At 33.2% G+C, this 13,746-nt stretch overlaps 1 protein-coding gene and 1 non-coding gene across 2 annotated transcripts; both read right to left on the reverse strand.

Annotated features, from left to right (window-relative positions):
- Positions 1-4,253: 4,253 nt before the first annotated feature.
- Positions 4,254-4,382, reverse strand: LOC133315810 (small nucleolar RNA snoR86). Its single transcript, XR_009752146.1, has one exon. It is a non-coding gene; the product is annotated as a small nucleolar RNA snoR86 (small nucleolar RNA).
- Positions 4,383-10,656: 6,274 nt separating this feature from the next.
- On the reverse strand, positions 10,657-12,855 carry LOC133315796 ((+)-neomenthol dehydrogenase). The gene is made up of 4 exons (XM_061517470.1): positions 12,803-12,855; positions 12,432-12,699; positions 12,057-12,242; positions 10,657-11,073 (listed from the first exon to the last, which is right to left on the reverse strand). Exons 1-4 carry the CDS (start codon positions 12,853-12,855, stop codon positions 10,657-10,659), a joined length of 924 nt encoding a protein of 307 aa, XP_061373454.1.
- Between the last annotated feature and the right edge of the window lie 891 nt (positions 12,856-13,746).

Here is a 13,746-nt window from a genome sequence, read left to right on the forward strand (position 1 = left end):
ATTACAAGAATGTATTTAAGAATTTTAAAAGTTTAAAAACCCTCTTTTAAGTATTTGAACCTACTTAAAAATGCAAAAAAACTTAAGCAAACTGGAATAATTTAGCCTAAGACTGAACTTATATGTCACGAATTTTTGTACACAAACTAAGTTGTATTAGTCGTTTTTCTATTGTTGTCAACTAAGATATGACTGTTAAGAAAAGAAATAAGAAAGGCTCTAGGCTTTAGAAGCACGGAATGACATTGGGAAATATCTGGAAGTGCCAAACATGCATAATAATAGGGTAAGTAGTAAGTAGGAACACACCTTCAGAGGAATTATTGAAAAGGCTTCTGAACTGTTTGCAGCTTTGTGCATGTGATGAGCTTGATAAAAAAAGTGCTGCCAAGGGGCTAGACACTCATCATGGGCAGTGAACGTGGCTTTCATGATGAAATTGGGTTAGAAACCTATTCATGGGGGATAATTATGTGCAACAATTGATCTATTGGTCGCCAGCTCCATAAGCTTATAACAGCGATGGGCTCAAATTTTGGCCTGTGGTAGTATCCTACGTGATCAATGGGACAATTGTATTACTACCTATTCATGCAACTTAGGCACTTGCACTATTTTGAGTCTAAGCTATGGGGTTCATTTTACATGATTTGTAACACCTTTTCGTCACAGGGACATTCAATGACTCTTTACTTATTCTATTCTTTATTAACTGAATTTTGTTCTCTTAATTTTTATAAGTCATTTCTACTTTCTTACAACTTTTTTTTTTTTTTTTTGATAAACGACTTTCTTACAATTTTTATTTTTTTTGGTACCTAACTTTCTTACAACTTTATTATAGGTTTATCTCGCACACTTGTGACATTGTTATTCTTCTCAATTTATTTTTTCCCGATCATGTATATTGTTTTTAAGAGAATAAATTCCTTTACCTAAAACACTTCAATCATGTATATTGTGTCTAAGGAAACAAATTTCTTTTCTTAAGAAATTCAGATTCTAAGTTCTAACACATAATACACGAATTATTTTATAGATAAATTTTATTAATTCTTTCTAACAAAGAAACTGACAATTCATAATATGTCATCAACTTTATAAATTCTGAATTACAACAACTCATTTACAATATAATAAACTTAAAAGTATTAATGCATTAAACATGCATATGATATATGATTTGAAAACTCTCATTATTTAGAACAAAAACCCCAATGATTTCAAGATCAATGGCAAAAAATTCCAAACAAAATTTTATTATGAACTTTAAGTTCTATATACAAATTTTGAATTATTTAAAAAAATTCGTGGGTCTTATAATCATATATACATAACTCTGACACCAAATGAAGAAGATAATTTTCAATCCATGGATCAAACCCAAGAGCAAAAATGAAAAGATGCTAATGCGTGAAGAGCTAGTACAGATATGTATATGTAAAGAACTGATACTTAATAGAACATCAAGTTACATCAAATTATTGATTGAGAAAATTATATTACTTTTTACTTTTTTTATTGATATCATTGCATTTCTTTATTTCTTTTATTGACTCTTGTAATTTTGAATGTGTGTTAAAAATTCATATGATTTTTTAAAATCTTATAAATTCATATTATCCTTTTAAATCATATAAATTCTATTGAAATCCTTTAAAACCCAATCTTATAAAATCTTGATAATAAAAAAAGTTTTTTAAAAAAGTATTTAAAATTACTACAATTCTATATAGTCTTTTAAAATCTATTAAGATTTTTTTATCTCAAATAATTTTTTAAAATCCTCAAATAATTTTTTAAAATCCTAATCTAATACACCATTAAGTATATGGCCTTTCACAAAACAAAAAGAAACCAATCCTAATTTGAAAAAAAAAAAATATGAAACAACATACAAATAATAATATCACCATAGGGTTTATGTTTAAAAAGGGAAATCATCCTCACCGAGAAATTATCTCTCTTTTTTTTAACATAATATTTGTCCGTGTTAATTTTTCGTATGATTATGGAATCTATCAATCTATACCCCTCAAAACTTTTAAAATGATCTTAAAATAAATTTTATATTTTTCTTTACAGAAACTAATTCAATTATACTCGAACTATTTGAGATAATTACGTTTTTCAACTAATACACAAATTTAAACGCAGGTTAACAATATTTTTAAAATTTTCTATCTATAGGAGATTAATGTATAGAATATATTTTTTAATTGAATTAATTGAGAGGAAAAAGGTTAATCCTCTAAATAAATAATATTTTATCCTTTTTATTATTTACTCGGAATGAAAGTTACGGTGCGACAAGGAGTATCTCACAACAGATTTCAGCGAAGCAAGTCATGTTTGACGGTGCTGCATTTATGGTCATTAATGAGGATTCAAGGAAGGAAGCCATTTTTTTTTTGTAGTGGTTAAAGAGCTGTTTTTTTTTTTTTTTTTCAAGCCCTCATTTGCAATTTCCAGTACTTCAAGGTGTAACATGTAAACCGGTGTTTAAAAATCAAGTCGGGCCATCCACGCGGCAAGGTAAGGGATCATTGATTCAAGGAGAGTGACGGAATTACTTTGATGATCCGATTTTATATATTATAAAAATATAAATATATATTCACAAGCTATCAAATTATAAAACACATATTCCAATAGATCATTATATCATCAAACTTAGGCTCTTCTTATCCTTCAGCTATGACAATAAGTGAAAGAAGATCCCTTACCAAAAAGAGAATAGCGGAAGAAAAGTAGTGGCATAACAAATTAACGTTAAAGAGAGAAAAAATGACAAATTAAAGGTGGAAAAAAAAACCAACATATAGAGGAGATCACCGGATCATGAAGAATTGAGTCTAGATCTGAGAGAAAAGAGGAAGAAAATAATAAGAATAATTCATATTTCAAATCTAATTCTAAATCTGAGTTTTTGTTTTGTTTTTTATTTTACATATCAAATGATCAAATGATGTCATTTTGCACATACTTATTAAAAAAAAAATGACCGCTCTATCCGAGTTCAATCAGGGAATTTCAGGAGTTAACAAAAGCGTGCAATAAGATCTAACTGTCTCAGAGATGGGGTCAATGATCTGGCGGCGAACCCTCAAGGGTCAATGACTAAGGTGGTGGGATGAAATTTTAAAACATGTAAACTATGTCATCTTCGTAATGTCAAACAAATCCAAGGTAAATTTTATGGAGCACACCATCTAAGCACCCTTTCCTAGGAAAATATTTAATATGGTCCAAGACCACTGAATCTTTTGGTACTCCCTCTCACATTATTAATTTTTTCTTTCCCTTTTTATCCATGTTATTTTTCCTCTTTTCCGATTTTACCCTCCTATTTACACTAAGGGACCACCTAAAAAATAGTGGTCCCGGTTCACACTAAATAATCTCCTTTCCTAGGGGTTTCAATGTGGGTTAAGCACCCTTTCTTAGGGGTTTTAATATGGGTTTTGACACGCAGATCGACCCGCAACATGACACGAGAATTCGTGTCGTGTCAACCTACACAAAATTCGTGTTGTGTCAATGTTGAAAATTTTGACACTTGAAACGAATAAAAATTTGTGTCATGTTCATGTTAATGTATTCGTGTCGTGTCAACCCATATTGACACCCCTACCCTTTCCTTAAAACCTTTCTACCCTTTGCTCCTTAAAGTTTGCATGTTTCAATTTCTTTTTGTACATATACTTTTCTTTTTATTTTAAGTTGATGTATTAGTCCAATTTGTGAATTTTATCTCAAATCAGCGGACATTTGATGTGTAAATTGCAAAAGTTTAGACAAATTTTAATATTTTTGCGAAAATAATGTAAATTATTTCTTTTCCAAGATCCATTTTTTGAAAAAATGGAATTGACTTTATAAGCCCAAACCAAGAGGAGTCCAAATGGCTACCACAACAAATCTTCCTTTGGAAATGCCATTTCTCCACATTACCATTCGATTATTTATCATTCCAATATTCTGTAACATAAAAACTTGCAGCCATTACCAAAAATCTAAAAACTCCTTTAAGTTTCATGGAGAAAATAGCACATATACCAATAATGAATAAATATCACGAACAAATAATGAATAAAATGGAGTAAACATAAAGAGTTAAAAAAAATAATGCAACTTCAGTAACAAATACCAATTAAAACATTAAAAAAGAAATTAGTAGGGGAAAAAATGAAGATCAGGCACAAAAAAAGTATTTTTTTAAAAAAGAAAAAAAAAATTAAAGGAGGATGTTAAATGTAGCGACTTGTTCGAGGCCATGATCAAAACGAAATTAATTTGATAGGCACGGAGAATCGCCATTGTTATTTGTTTTCGCCAACCTTCAAGGCAAGCTGCGCCATTTTTTATCGACGCTCTTGCTCTGCTAATTGGCTTTCATAAAATTACAACAAAAAATTAATACAGACACACACACAGATCCAGAAGAAGAATTCAAACTTGAACAGAAGAACCCTAACCTAAATTTTGAAGAAGCCACAACACTGTTATTAAGGAAGATAGTGCAGAGGGTTCTGATGCTTTGCCTTTTATAGACGGCCAAGTTGAGTGGCCCTGCGTGCGAACGGTTAACCCTAATTTCGTGCGGCGATAATTCAAATTACCAAACTACCACTCCGAAAATTAATGGCTCATGGCTGTGTAGTTAGTTGGGCTTCATATTGGGCTCAGTCATTCCTTTGGCTAATGGGCTTTAGTCATGACTTTAGTTTAACCATTTTCAACCAACTTAATAGGTGCTGTGTGTGGTATTAAAATGGACTCTCGAGTGCGTTTGAATTGCTCTGAAAATCATGTCACAGAAGTAAAGAAAAAGAGATTACTCTACACATTTTTTTCTTCCTTAGGTATGCGCATTTAATATTGACTAAAATGCTGTAACCCTTCTAATTATAGATCCATTCAGAAAAAGAAGATTAAAACTCAATAACTCGACTCTTTAAATTTATCAAACCTTGCAGATTAGCGTTAGTTTAATCCATCGTGCATGTGAAAACAATATTCTTTAAAGAGTCAATATTAACGGTTTGGTAAATTCAAGAAATTAAGTTGAGTGAATTTTTTTAGCAATTGAGCTATTGTTTAATTAGGAGCATAAAGTCAAGATTTTGTGATGCACTATGGACAAGCAAAGTTATATATTACGTTATTTTTGAAAATTTCAGAACTTTTTAAGAAAATATTATTAAGCTAAGATTTTTTATTTGGTTAGGATTTATCTAAAATTTATATATAGTTGGGATTTTATATTTAATTAGTATCCATTTTGAATTTTATATTGGTTAAAATACAACTTACCCCCATGAACTTTAATCATGTTTCAAATTATCACCTTGTGCTTTTAATTGTTTCAATCAATCCCCTATACTTTGTAATTGTATCAAATCAACATCTCTGTTAAAATTTTCACAAATGGTGTTAAATCTCACATGCCCAAACCCCAATTGGTTCAAATAAAGGAGAAACAAGAAGGAAAAAGGGAAGCTAAGTGTGAAGAACTAATTTAACCAAAAGCTTGAACTGTTAAGTGAAGTCTCATCAATAGTTTATATATTTATCTAACATGTCACTTCACACGAGAGCCTACTGTGCAAGAAAGTTGGATAATGCACAGGTCCAACTACCTCTACTAAAAAAATCTATAAGAGAAAGTGAGGGACAGTGCGGATTGAACCTGTGACATAAAGCCCTGATACCATGTAAAGAGCTATTTCAACCCAAAAGTATATAAAGCCCCCGCTCAGGTTTACGAGCCAGCGCTACCAGGCTCAACAAACGAATGGCGTTGTCAGAAGTATATAAACACTAAAAATTTTCAAGGCTGCTCGATGTGGGACATAAAAACGCAATGAGCACAGCTGGTCTTCGCGGTGCAGAGCTATTGTGACATTTTCGTCGTTGATTCCCTTATTATCCTATTTAAATTGTTTTCTTTTGTGTTTTGTTCTTGAATCGCTTCTCCATCTTTCTCTTTTTGCATGCAAGTCAATTTGTGAACCCTAATCCCAATTTTTGAAGTTTGTAATTGTTCTTAACTGTTCACCTTCACATTTTCAAGCATGGCACGAAGCCATCAAGCTCACCAAATGATAGGTGCTACCATCGTCGTCCAAAACAACAGGGTAAGATATTACTATTTTCTGTCACCAAAAGAAAGGTTTGACGCTCAACTTACAGCAGGATAAATACTTCTCTCATCCTTTCAATTTTCAACAAGAATACTATATAAACAAAGAAGTCATGCAGTTGAGGATCAAACCATAATTATTCAATTGAGAAAAAAAATTGATTTCAAATTACTTATGATGGGCCTTCAAAACTATTTCATTATACGAGCCTCACTAATTTGTGGGATAGGCTAATAGAAAATTGTTTTTGATTTAAGTTAATAGACTTACGATCATATGTAAAATGTAATTACAAAAATAATAAACCAAACAACTGACTGACCTATTTGAGCACTGCGTTCCAGTCCACCTTTCTAAAACAGAAGCCACAGACTGCCAATCTTGCTCACCAAAATATGCTATAGCAGAACAAAGTTGAGCATCTTCTTCCTCAGTCCATTCACTATTTAGCATGGAAGGATTTAAGCTCCTTTGATTTCGAAGCATTGAAATGGAGTCCTGTTTGTGGCCGCCAATGATTCAGCAATTTCAATCCAGTTCCCACAATGCCCTTATCTTGGACAATACTCAAAAGAGACATATCTTCTTCCTGGATTCTCATATTAGGGAAGAGGATATGTCTCTTTGTGGGAAGGGACATAAACATAAGAATATACCTCTTCTTCACAGCAGCTTTGTCACATGTATTTTAGAAGATATTTTTCTTACACCTTAACCCACAAGAAATGAACAGCGAAATTTTTTCTCACCTTAAATGGTGATCCGGAGGTGGACGACGATGGTAGCACCTATCATTTGGTGAGCTTGATGGCTTCATGCCATGCCTGAAAATGTGAAGGTGAACAGTTAAGAACAATTACAAACTTCAAAAATTGGGATTAGGGTTCACAAATTGACTTGCATGCAAAAAGAGAAAGATGGAGAAGCGATTCAAGAACAAAACACAAAAGAAAACAATCTAAATAGGATAATAAGGGAATCAACGACGAAAATGTCACAATAGCTCTGCACCGCGAAGACCAGCTGTGCTCATTGCGTTTTTATGTCCCACATCGAGCAACCTTGAAAACTTTTAGTGTTTATATACTTCTGACAACGCCATTCGTTTGCTGAGCCTGGTAGTGCTGGCTCGTAAACCATGTGAAGGCCCATAAATGGTTTATATATTTCTCTAACATTAAGAAATCAGAAATCTAGAACCTAGAGAAATAAGAGCGAATAACAATAAAAAGTGGAAATTGTGACGTTGATCGGGTTCATTCTTGTTCTAGCTATATGCTAGGCTCTTGCAACTTCAAACTTGACTGAGTTTTTTCAGTTCAACTAACCTAATCAAGATAAGGAAACTTGTTAAGATCTTGAGAAGAGGTGTGTGATCTATTGGACCAAACCCATCAATCTCTTCAAGTAGCTTTTTCTCAACTTTTGGATGTCCAGCAACCAAATATACACTGTAAGACAAAGTGAAGGACGTGGTTGCTGACCCAGTAAGTAGATGCTCGTAAGTAACACATCAGTAATGTAATCAAGGGTGAGGACTTTTTCTAGTACAACTTTTGATTTTTTGGCATTTAGTATAAGTGACAAGAAATCCTTTGAAGTCTGGTTTCTATCTTTCATTCTATTGTCCGCAATCTTATCAAGACGACTACTTAGTTTCTAATTAGTGCGCTCAATTTTATAGTCCATGGCTATGAAACACGGACTCGTTAATTTTGGAGAAAAATGAGTGTCGGACACGTGTCCGACGCGGACACGTTCTGACACGTTTGGACACGCGTCCGACACGCGGTCAACTTTTTAGGACACGTTGACTAGTAGGACACGCGAATTTGACCGAATCCGACACGCGGTCAACGTATGTGGACACGTTTTGGGACACGTTTGGACATTTTTTTTTTGTAAAAAAGAAATAAAATTATAATTAAAAAAATAAAAAATATTTAATAAAAATCAAAAACTCTGAAACCTATCCTCTCGTGTTCGTTCACGCTGGTCCTTCTCTTCTCGTCGTCGGTCGTCAAGCGGAGGTTCTGGTACAGCGGAGGAAGAGTACGGGTTCTGCAACCATGGTTCCCTCGCGATACCCTGCGATGAGTCTCTCTTTGAAGAGCTTCTTCGGGTTATGACCCGACCCGAACCTTGCATCTCCACCTTCGAAGATATCACAAGGTAGCACAACACAGGACAGGCTTGGATCGGCCTTTTCTGTTAAATAGGATATCATCAGTGCTTTCTCGTTCCCATCCAACTAACATAGGCTCAGTATTTCTATTTGGTTTCTGGTAAGAAAACTAGAATCTTCAACGAAAGGAAATTACCATGGCAAGCAACCCTTCAAAAGGCAGTGGCGTGTTTTGGAATACGAGTCCTAACTGACAACACGCCAAAGTTGAACATTTATAATATATTATTTCTCGTTGTAAGATATGCATAGCAAAACAGAATCAAAAGTCTTTATAATAGATTATGATTCACCGTCAACATTTATAATATATTATTTCTCGTGTTCCACGCAAAAAATAATCATTTATTAAGAACAAATATTTTATTTTAACAATATATAAATAATAACTTAGTAGATAGCCAAACAATTGTTGAGTTTGTTTTAGAAAAATTAGTTATTGGTGAAAACGATGATTAAAAATAAAAAAAGAGTCATGTTTTATTGCACAGCAAACTCTTATCCAGGTAGACTCCTTACTTTAGTAAATTATAATCTTAAATATTAGTAAATTATATTATATATATTAAAAATATTATTTAATATCAAAACGTGTCCCAACGTGTCGAAATTTAACATTTTTTAGAATTAACGTGTCGGAGTGTCGTGTCGTGTCGTGTCCCGTGTCCCGTGTCCGTGTCCATGCATAATTGGTCCATGGTGCTATGTGTTCTCTTCAAAATCTGCCTAAATGGCTCTTGCAGAATTGGGACATGTATATAGACCCACTATGATGGAGAAGGAACCAGATAAATCCATCTTAATTGGCTCTTGCCCCAAAGATAACACAATTGGCCAAATTAAATGAACCCAATCACGCCATGATTTCGACTTTCCATTGTTCTTCGCTCTTATTTCTCTAGGTTCTTGATTTATGGTTTCTTAACAGTATCTTTTCCTTCCTATTTCTCCTTTGTTTGAACCAATTGAGCATGTGAGATTTAACATCATTTGTGAAAATTTTAACAAAAAGGTTGATTTGATACAATCACAAAGTACGAGGGTTTAATTGAAATAATTAAAAACACATATTGTAATTTGAAACATGGTCAAAATTAAGGGGGGTAAGTTATATTTTAGCCTTTTATATTTGGTTCTGATTAATTGATATGCAATTGTTCTAGTTCAACCACTTATGATCTTATATAGTTTGACTTGGATTAATTGAGTAAAGGGATAGAGAAATAAAAATAATAATATTTAAGTGATTACTATTCCTCGAAAAAATTAATATTCGACTATCGGTTTGGGAATACCTTCAGAAAACTAAAAAAAAAAAAAACTGTAATTTGTTAATGTCATCATTGTATTGTTATGTGATATGGAAAGTGTGCATTAATCTGAGCCTTATTATTAGTCGTTGGTGCGGGAACAGTGACTAAAATGTTACTTTTTGGCAAAAATTTTTTTCCAAATGTCATGTGAACAGTATTTTTTATCAGTCTGCCACATGGGCGTAATTCGCTACGACTGGTAGCGAGTTACGTTCGCCAATGATTTTATGACACGTGGCATTCTTTCACGGGAAAAAGATGACGTGTCGTAATTCGCTATCAGTCGTAGCGAATTCGGTCTGCAATATGGCCACGTGTCACAAAATCATTGGCCACAAAATTCGCTACCAGTAGTAGCGAATTATAACACGTGGCAGTCTGGTAAAAAATACTATTCATATGACATTTGGGTAAAAAAATTAGCAAAAAGTAACACTTTGATAACTTAATACGAACTAGCATCATGCATCTCGGGACAAGTGTTTTACTTGTGTTTGTGCAAAAACACAAGGGTTTTATGTTTATCATGTAACATGATATAACATCACTTTTCTACACACACATTAAAAACGTGGGGTCCACATGTTTTTCTTTCTCTCTCATCATTCCACTTTCTCTGTCCATTTTTTTGTGTGTGTTGAAAACAACACTTAAATCATGTAACATAACACTAATAAAACCCAAAATACAATGCTACAATGCAACCCACTAATAATAACAAGAATAAATAATTTTTTATCCTCAACAAAAAATACAAAACCTCTTTTAATTTTTTACGAAAAAAAAATATTCACATTAATTTTTTTTAAAGATTAATACAAGTCTTTTTTAAATTTTTTAAGAATCACAATTTTAAAGAACTAGAACTTCAAATGAAACATAAATCCACTTTTTTTTTCTCTAAAAATGTAAAATAGAGTCAGTGTTTTTTTGTGAAGGATCTAAATGAATATTTACTCTAATAACAATAGATAGATAGATAAGAGGTTCATTAAGAATAGCTAGGTGGATATCACAGTTTAGAAGTAGCAGTAGTGTTAAGGGAGGTGCTCATCTTTCCAAGCAAAAAGAACTTTCCGGTGGGCAAGTGGTGCGGCGGAAGCAAGGCAAGTGTGGCTGCAAGTGAGGCGGCATGATCGGCGGTGTGGGTGCCCTTGCCCTTAGTCATGGAGGTTTGGGTGAAGCCAGGGCAAAAGCAGTTCACACTCAACCCACTTCCCTCATACGAATATCTCTTCGCCAACACCCTCGAGTATGCATTCAAAGCCAGCTTTGACACCGCGTATTCCGTCCAGTACGATGGCCACCCTTGCCTCTTCCACGTCCCATTCCTCACATCTCTTAGGAACATTCTCACCACTCCCTCGATCTCCTCCTCCAACAACTCCTCACGCGCTAGAACTCCTCTTATCTCCTCATTTCTCACCTTCTGCATATAAATATACAATATTATATAATATGCCATTTTATATTTGGAACATGCATGGTATGGCATATATTAATATTGTCATACGCGGATACATCAATCCACTTGCACATTTATAAGAATAATTATCTAACTATATTCAACATTAATAAATTGCAAATGGTTATATATGTAAATAGAATAGCCAAGATTGAAAATAAAAATTATGCTGATTTAAAATAATCATGCCCGTAGTATATATGAGATTAACGACGTTTCACCTGCAATATGATATGAAGTTATATCCTACAATTTCAAAACTATATCATTTTGGGATTTGGAAAAAATAATATTGGATATTTAAGTAAATTTCATGATATAAAAGGAAAAGTATAAGGATTTGATGTTTGTCATTTTAAATGACATAAGTTGTGTCATTTTAGGAGAGAGATAGACACAAAAAATAAAAATCATGGGAGAGAAAATGAGTGGGTTTTTTTTTTTAATTTCTATTTTAAATAAAAAAAATTATTTTGTATCTCTCTCTTAAAATGAGATAACTTTATGTCATTTAAAATGACAAACACTTTTCAAGAAAAAATAAAATTTTTAAATTATCCTTTTTTTTTTCTAAACATAAAATGACGTCGTTATAAAGTTGTAGTAGAAAATTTTATCTTATGTTTCAAGAGAAACACTTTTTCTGTTATGATCAAGTAACTAATAAAACAAAGGGAAAAAAGTTTCCGATGTTACTTTAGATAACTTTATCTAATGTTCATCGAAACGACGTTGTTTTGGGGTTGAAAAATTAAAAAATTAGAGTGATAAAGACAACTATAACCCTGAAATAAATTAAAATTACAATAATACTATGATTTCTGTCCCAAAACGACGTCGTTTTGATGAACATTAGATAATGTTATCTAAAGTAACGTCAGAAAAAACAAACCCTAAAACAAATTAAAGAATGAATGAATGAAATAGAAGAAATTAGAATGAATTACATTGAGAGAGCCGAGCCTAGAGCTAAGATTGAGAACACGAGTGATGGAAGAAGTAGAGCAACGAAAGAGGGGGAGGAGAGCCTCAATTAGCAACTTTGGACCGTAGAAGTTGGTTCTGATGACGCTTTCCGCGTGCTCCACCGAATTCTCGTCTAGCTCATTGAATGATACCCCCGCATTATTCACCTGATCATAGTCATATGTATTATATGGCATCCATCGTTAATTTATAGTATTTGATTAGATCCTTATATTTTCTTAAAGAAGCAGTTTCATATGGTATATGTTGTTTTGAATTTAATTATTGAGAAGTACCAAGAAGATATATAGATATTGAATTTAATAAAGTAATTGATGGTAATGAATTATACGCACGAGAATATCCAAGGTGGCTCCAAATTGTGCTTGGAAGGAGGATGCGAAGGCAGTGATAGAAAGAGGATCAGAGACATCGAGGAGTAAAAAGTGAACACGAGAAGAAAGGCCTTGTGCTTTGAGAGCCTCCAACGCAGCCTCCCCTTTTTGTGTGTCTCTGGCAGTTAAGACCACATTGAGTCCCAACTCGGCAAGGCGCTTCACCAGTGCAAACCCTATTCCTTTGTTCCCTCCAGTCACCACCGCCACTGTCTCCTTCGACCACCACCTTCATTCATTATCAGTTAACACACATACACACATCAGAAGAACAATTTTTCTATTTGCTTTTGTATATAAAAAACAAGCACAAATATTATTGCAAAGCCTACCTGGTTAAGCAGAGTGAAGGAGAAGGAAAATAATGCTCTGGTTCCATATACATGTGTATATTGTCAGAGTTAGAGAGAAAATTAATCAAGTGCCAAAATATGTATGTTAGCTAGGTGTATATATATAGACAAACATTATTGCATTCATTATTGGGATTAAGGAAAGACTAAGACTCTGAAAACATAAAATATAATTAGACCGGAGAAGCTGGCGGTGGTGAGGTAACTAAAAGTATAAAAATAAAACGTTCTGTCTAGAAGAGATGTCTAATCTATGCACTAATGTGTATATGTTAGATCGATTATTCTCACGTATCTATGAAAAAAATAACTTGAGATGACTGATCAAACAACTCATAACTATATTAACCAAATAGGATGGTGTGTGCACACTGACAACATATAATATAAGAGAGATTATTCATATACTTGTAAGTTTTATCTCTTATTTATGGAGTGTTATATAGGTATTGGGTTTTTGGACCTTTAATGGCCCAAATCCAATTACATCAGGTGTCATTATAGGATTATCATTAATGACTTTTCTTTGTTGTTATTTTTTATTGGACTGTTTAAAATATGAGTCTTTATCAAGTCCATAATACAAACAAAGTATCCGTTTGATTCTCCTCGGTACCATATTTAGAAGGAATTTAAAGTTTTGATCATGAACCCACCTTGAACAGGATTGCCTCTCGTGAAGAATACAATAGTTTATCCAAAAATAATAATAATAATAATAAACAAAACAAAATTCAACATGTGCTTTTACTTCATTGGTTTTTTCCGAAGTCCGCCACTGTGGGCTGCGCCATGTCAACATGCGCCAGGTCATATCTCTGTTCAACTCCAAATCAACTTCCTCATATACTTTTTATGTGCTGTTTTGACCGAGGGGAGTCTTTTGTTTTTTGGAAATTTAAGGGAAGTCTTTTGTTTTATAT

Source organism: Gastrolobium bilobum, unplaced genomic scaffold (genome assembly GCF_033153095.1).
Source record: "Gastrolobium bilobum isolate Gb01-03AN ecotype WA unplaced genomic scaffold, APGP_CSIRO_Gbil_v1 utg10138, whole genome shotgun sequence".
Lineage (NCBI taxonomy): Eukaryota > Viridiplantae > Streptophyta > Magnoliopsida > Fabales > Fabaceae > Gastrolobium > Gastrolobium bilobum.

Bases quoted from the DNA above. Each gene is read 5' to 3' on its own strand.
- LOC133315796 (XM_061517470.1), bottom strand. From the start codon at position 12,855: ATGTATATGGAACCAGAGCATTATTTTCCTTCTCCTTCACTCTGCTTA. The intron at 12,700-12,802 runs GTAGGCTTTGCA...TAATGAATGAAG, and splicing joins CCTTCACTCTGCTTAACCAG to GTGGTGGTCGAAGGAGACAG. The intron at 11,074-12,056 runs GTAATTCATTCT...ATTTATATGCAG, and splicing joins CTAGGCTCGGCTCTCTCAAT to AAGGTGAGAAATGAGGAGAT.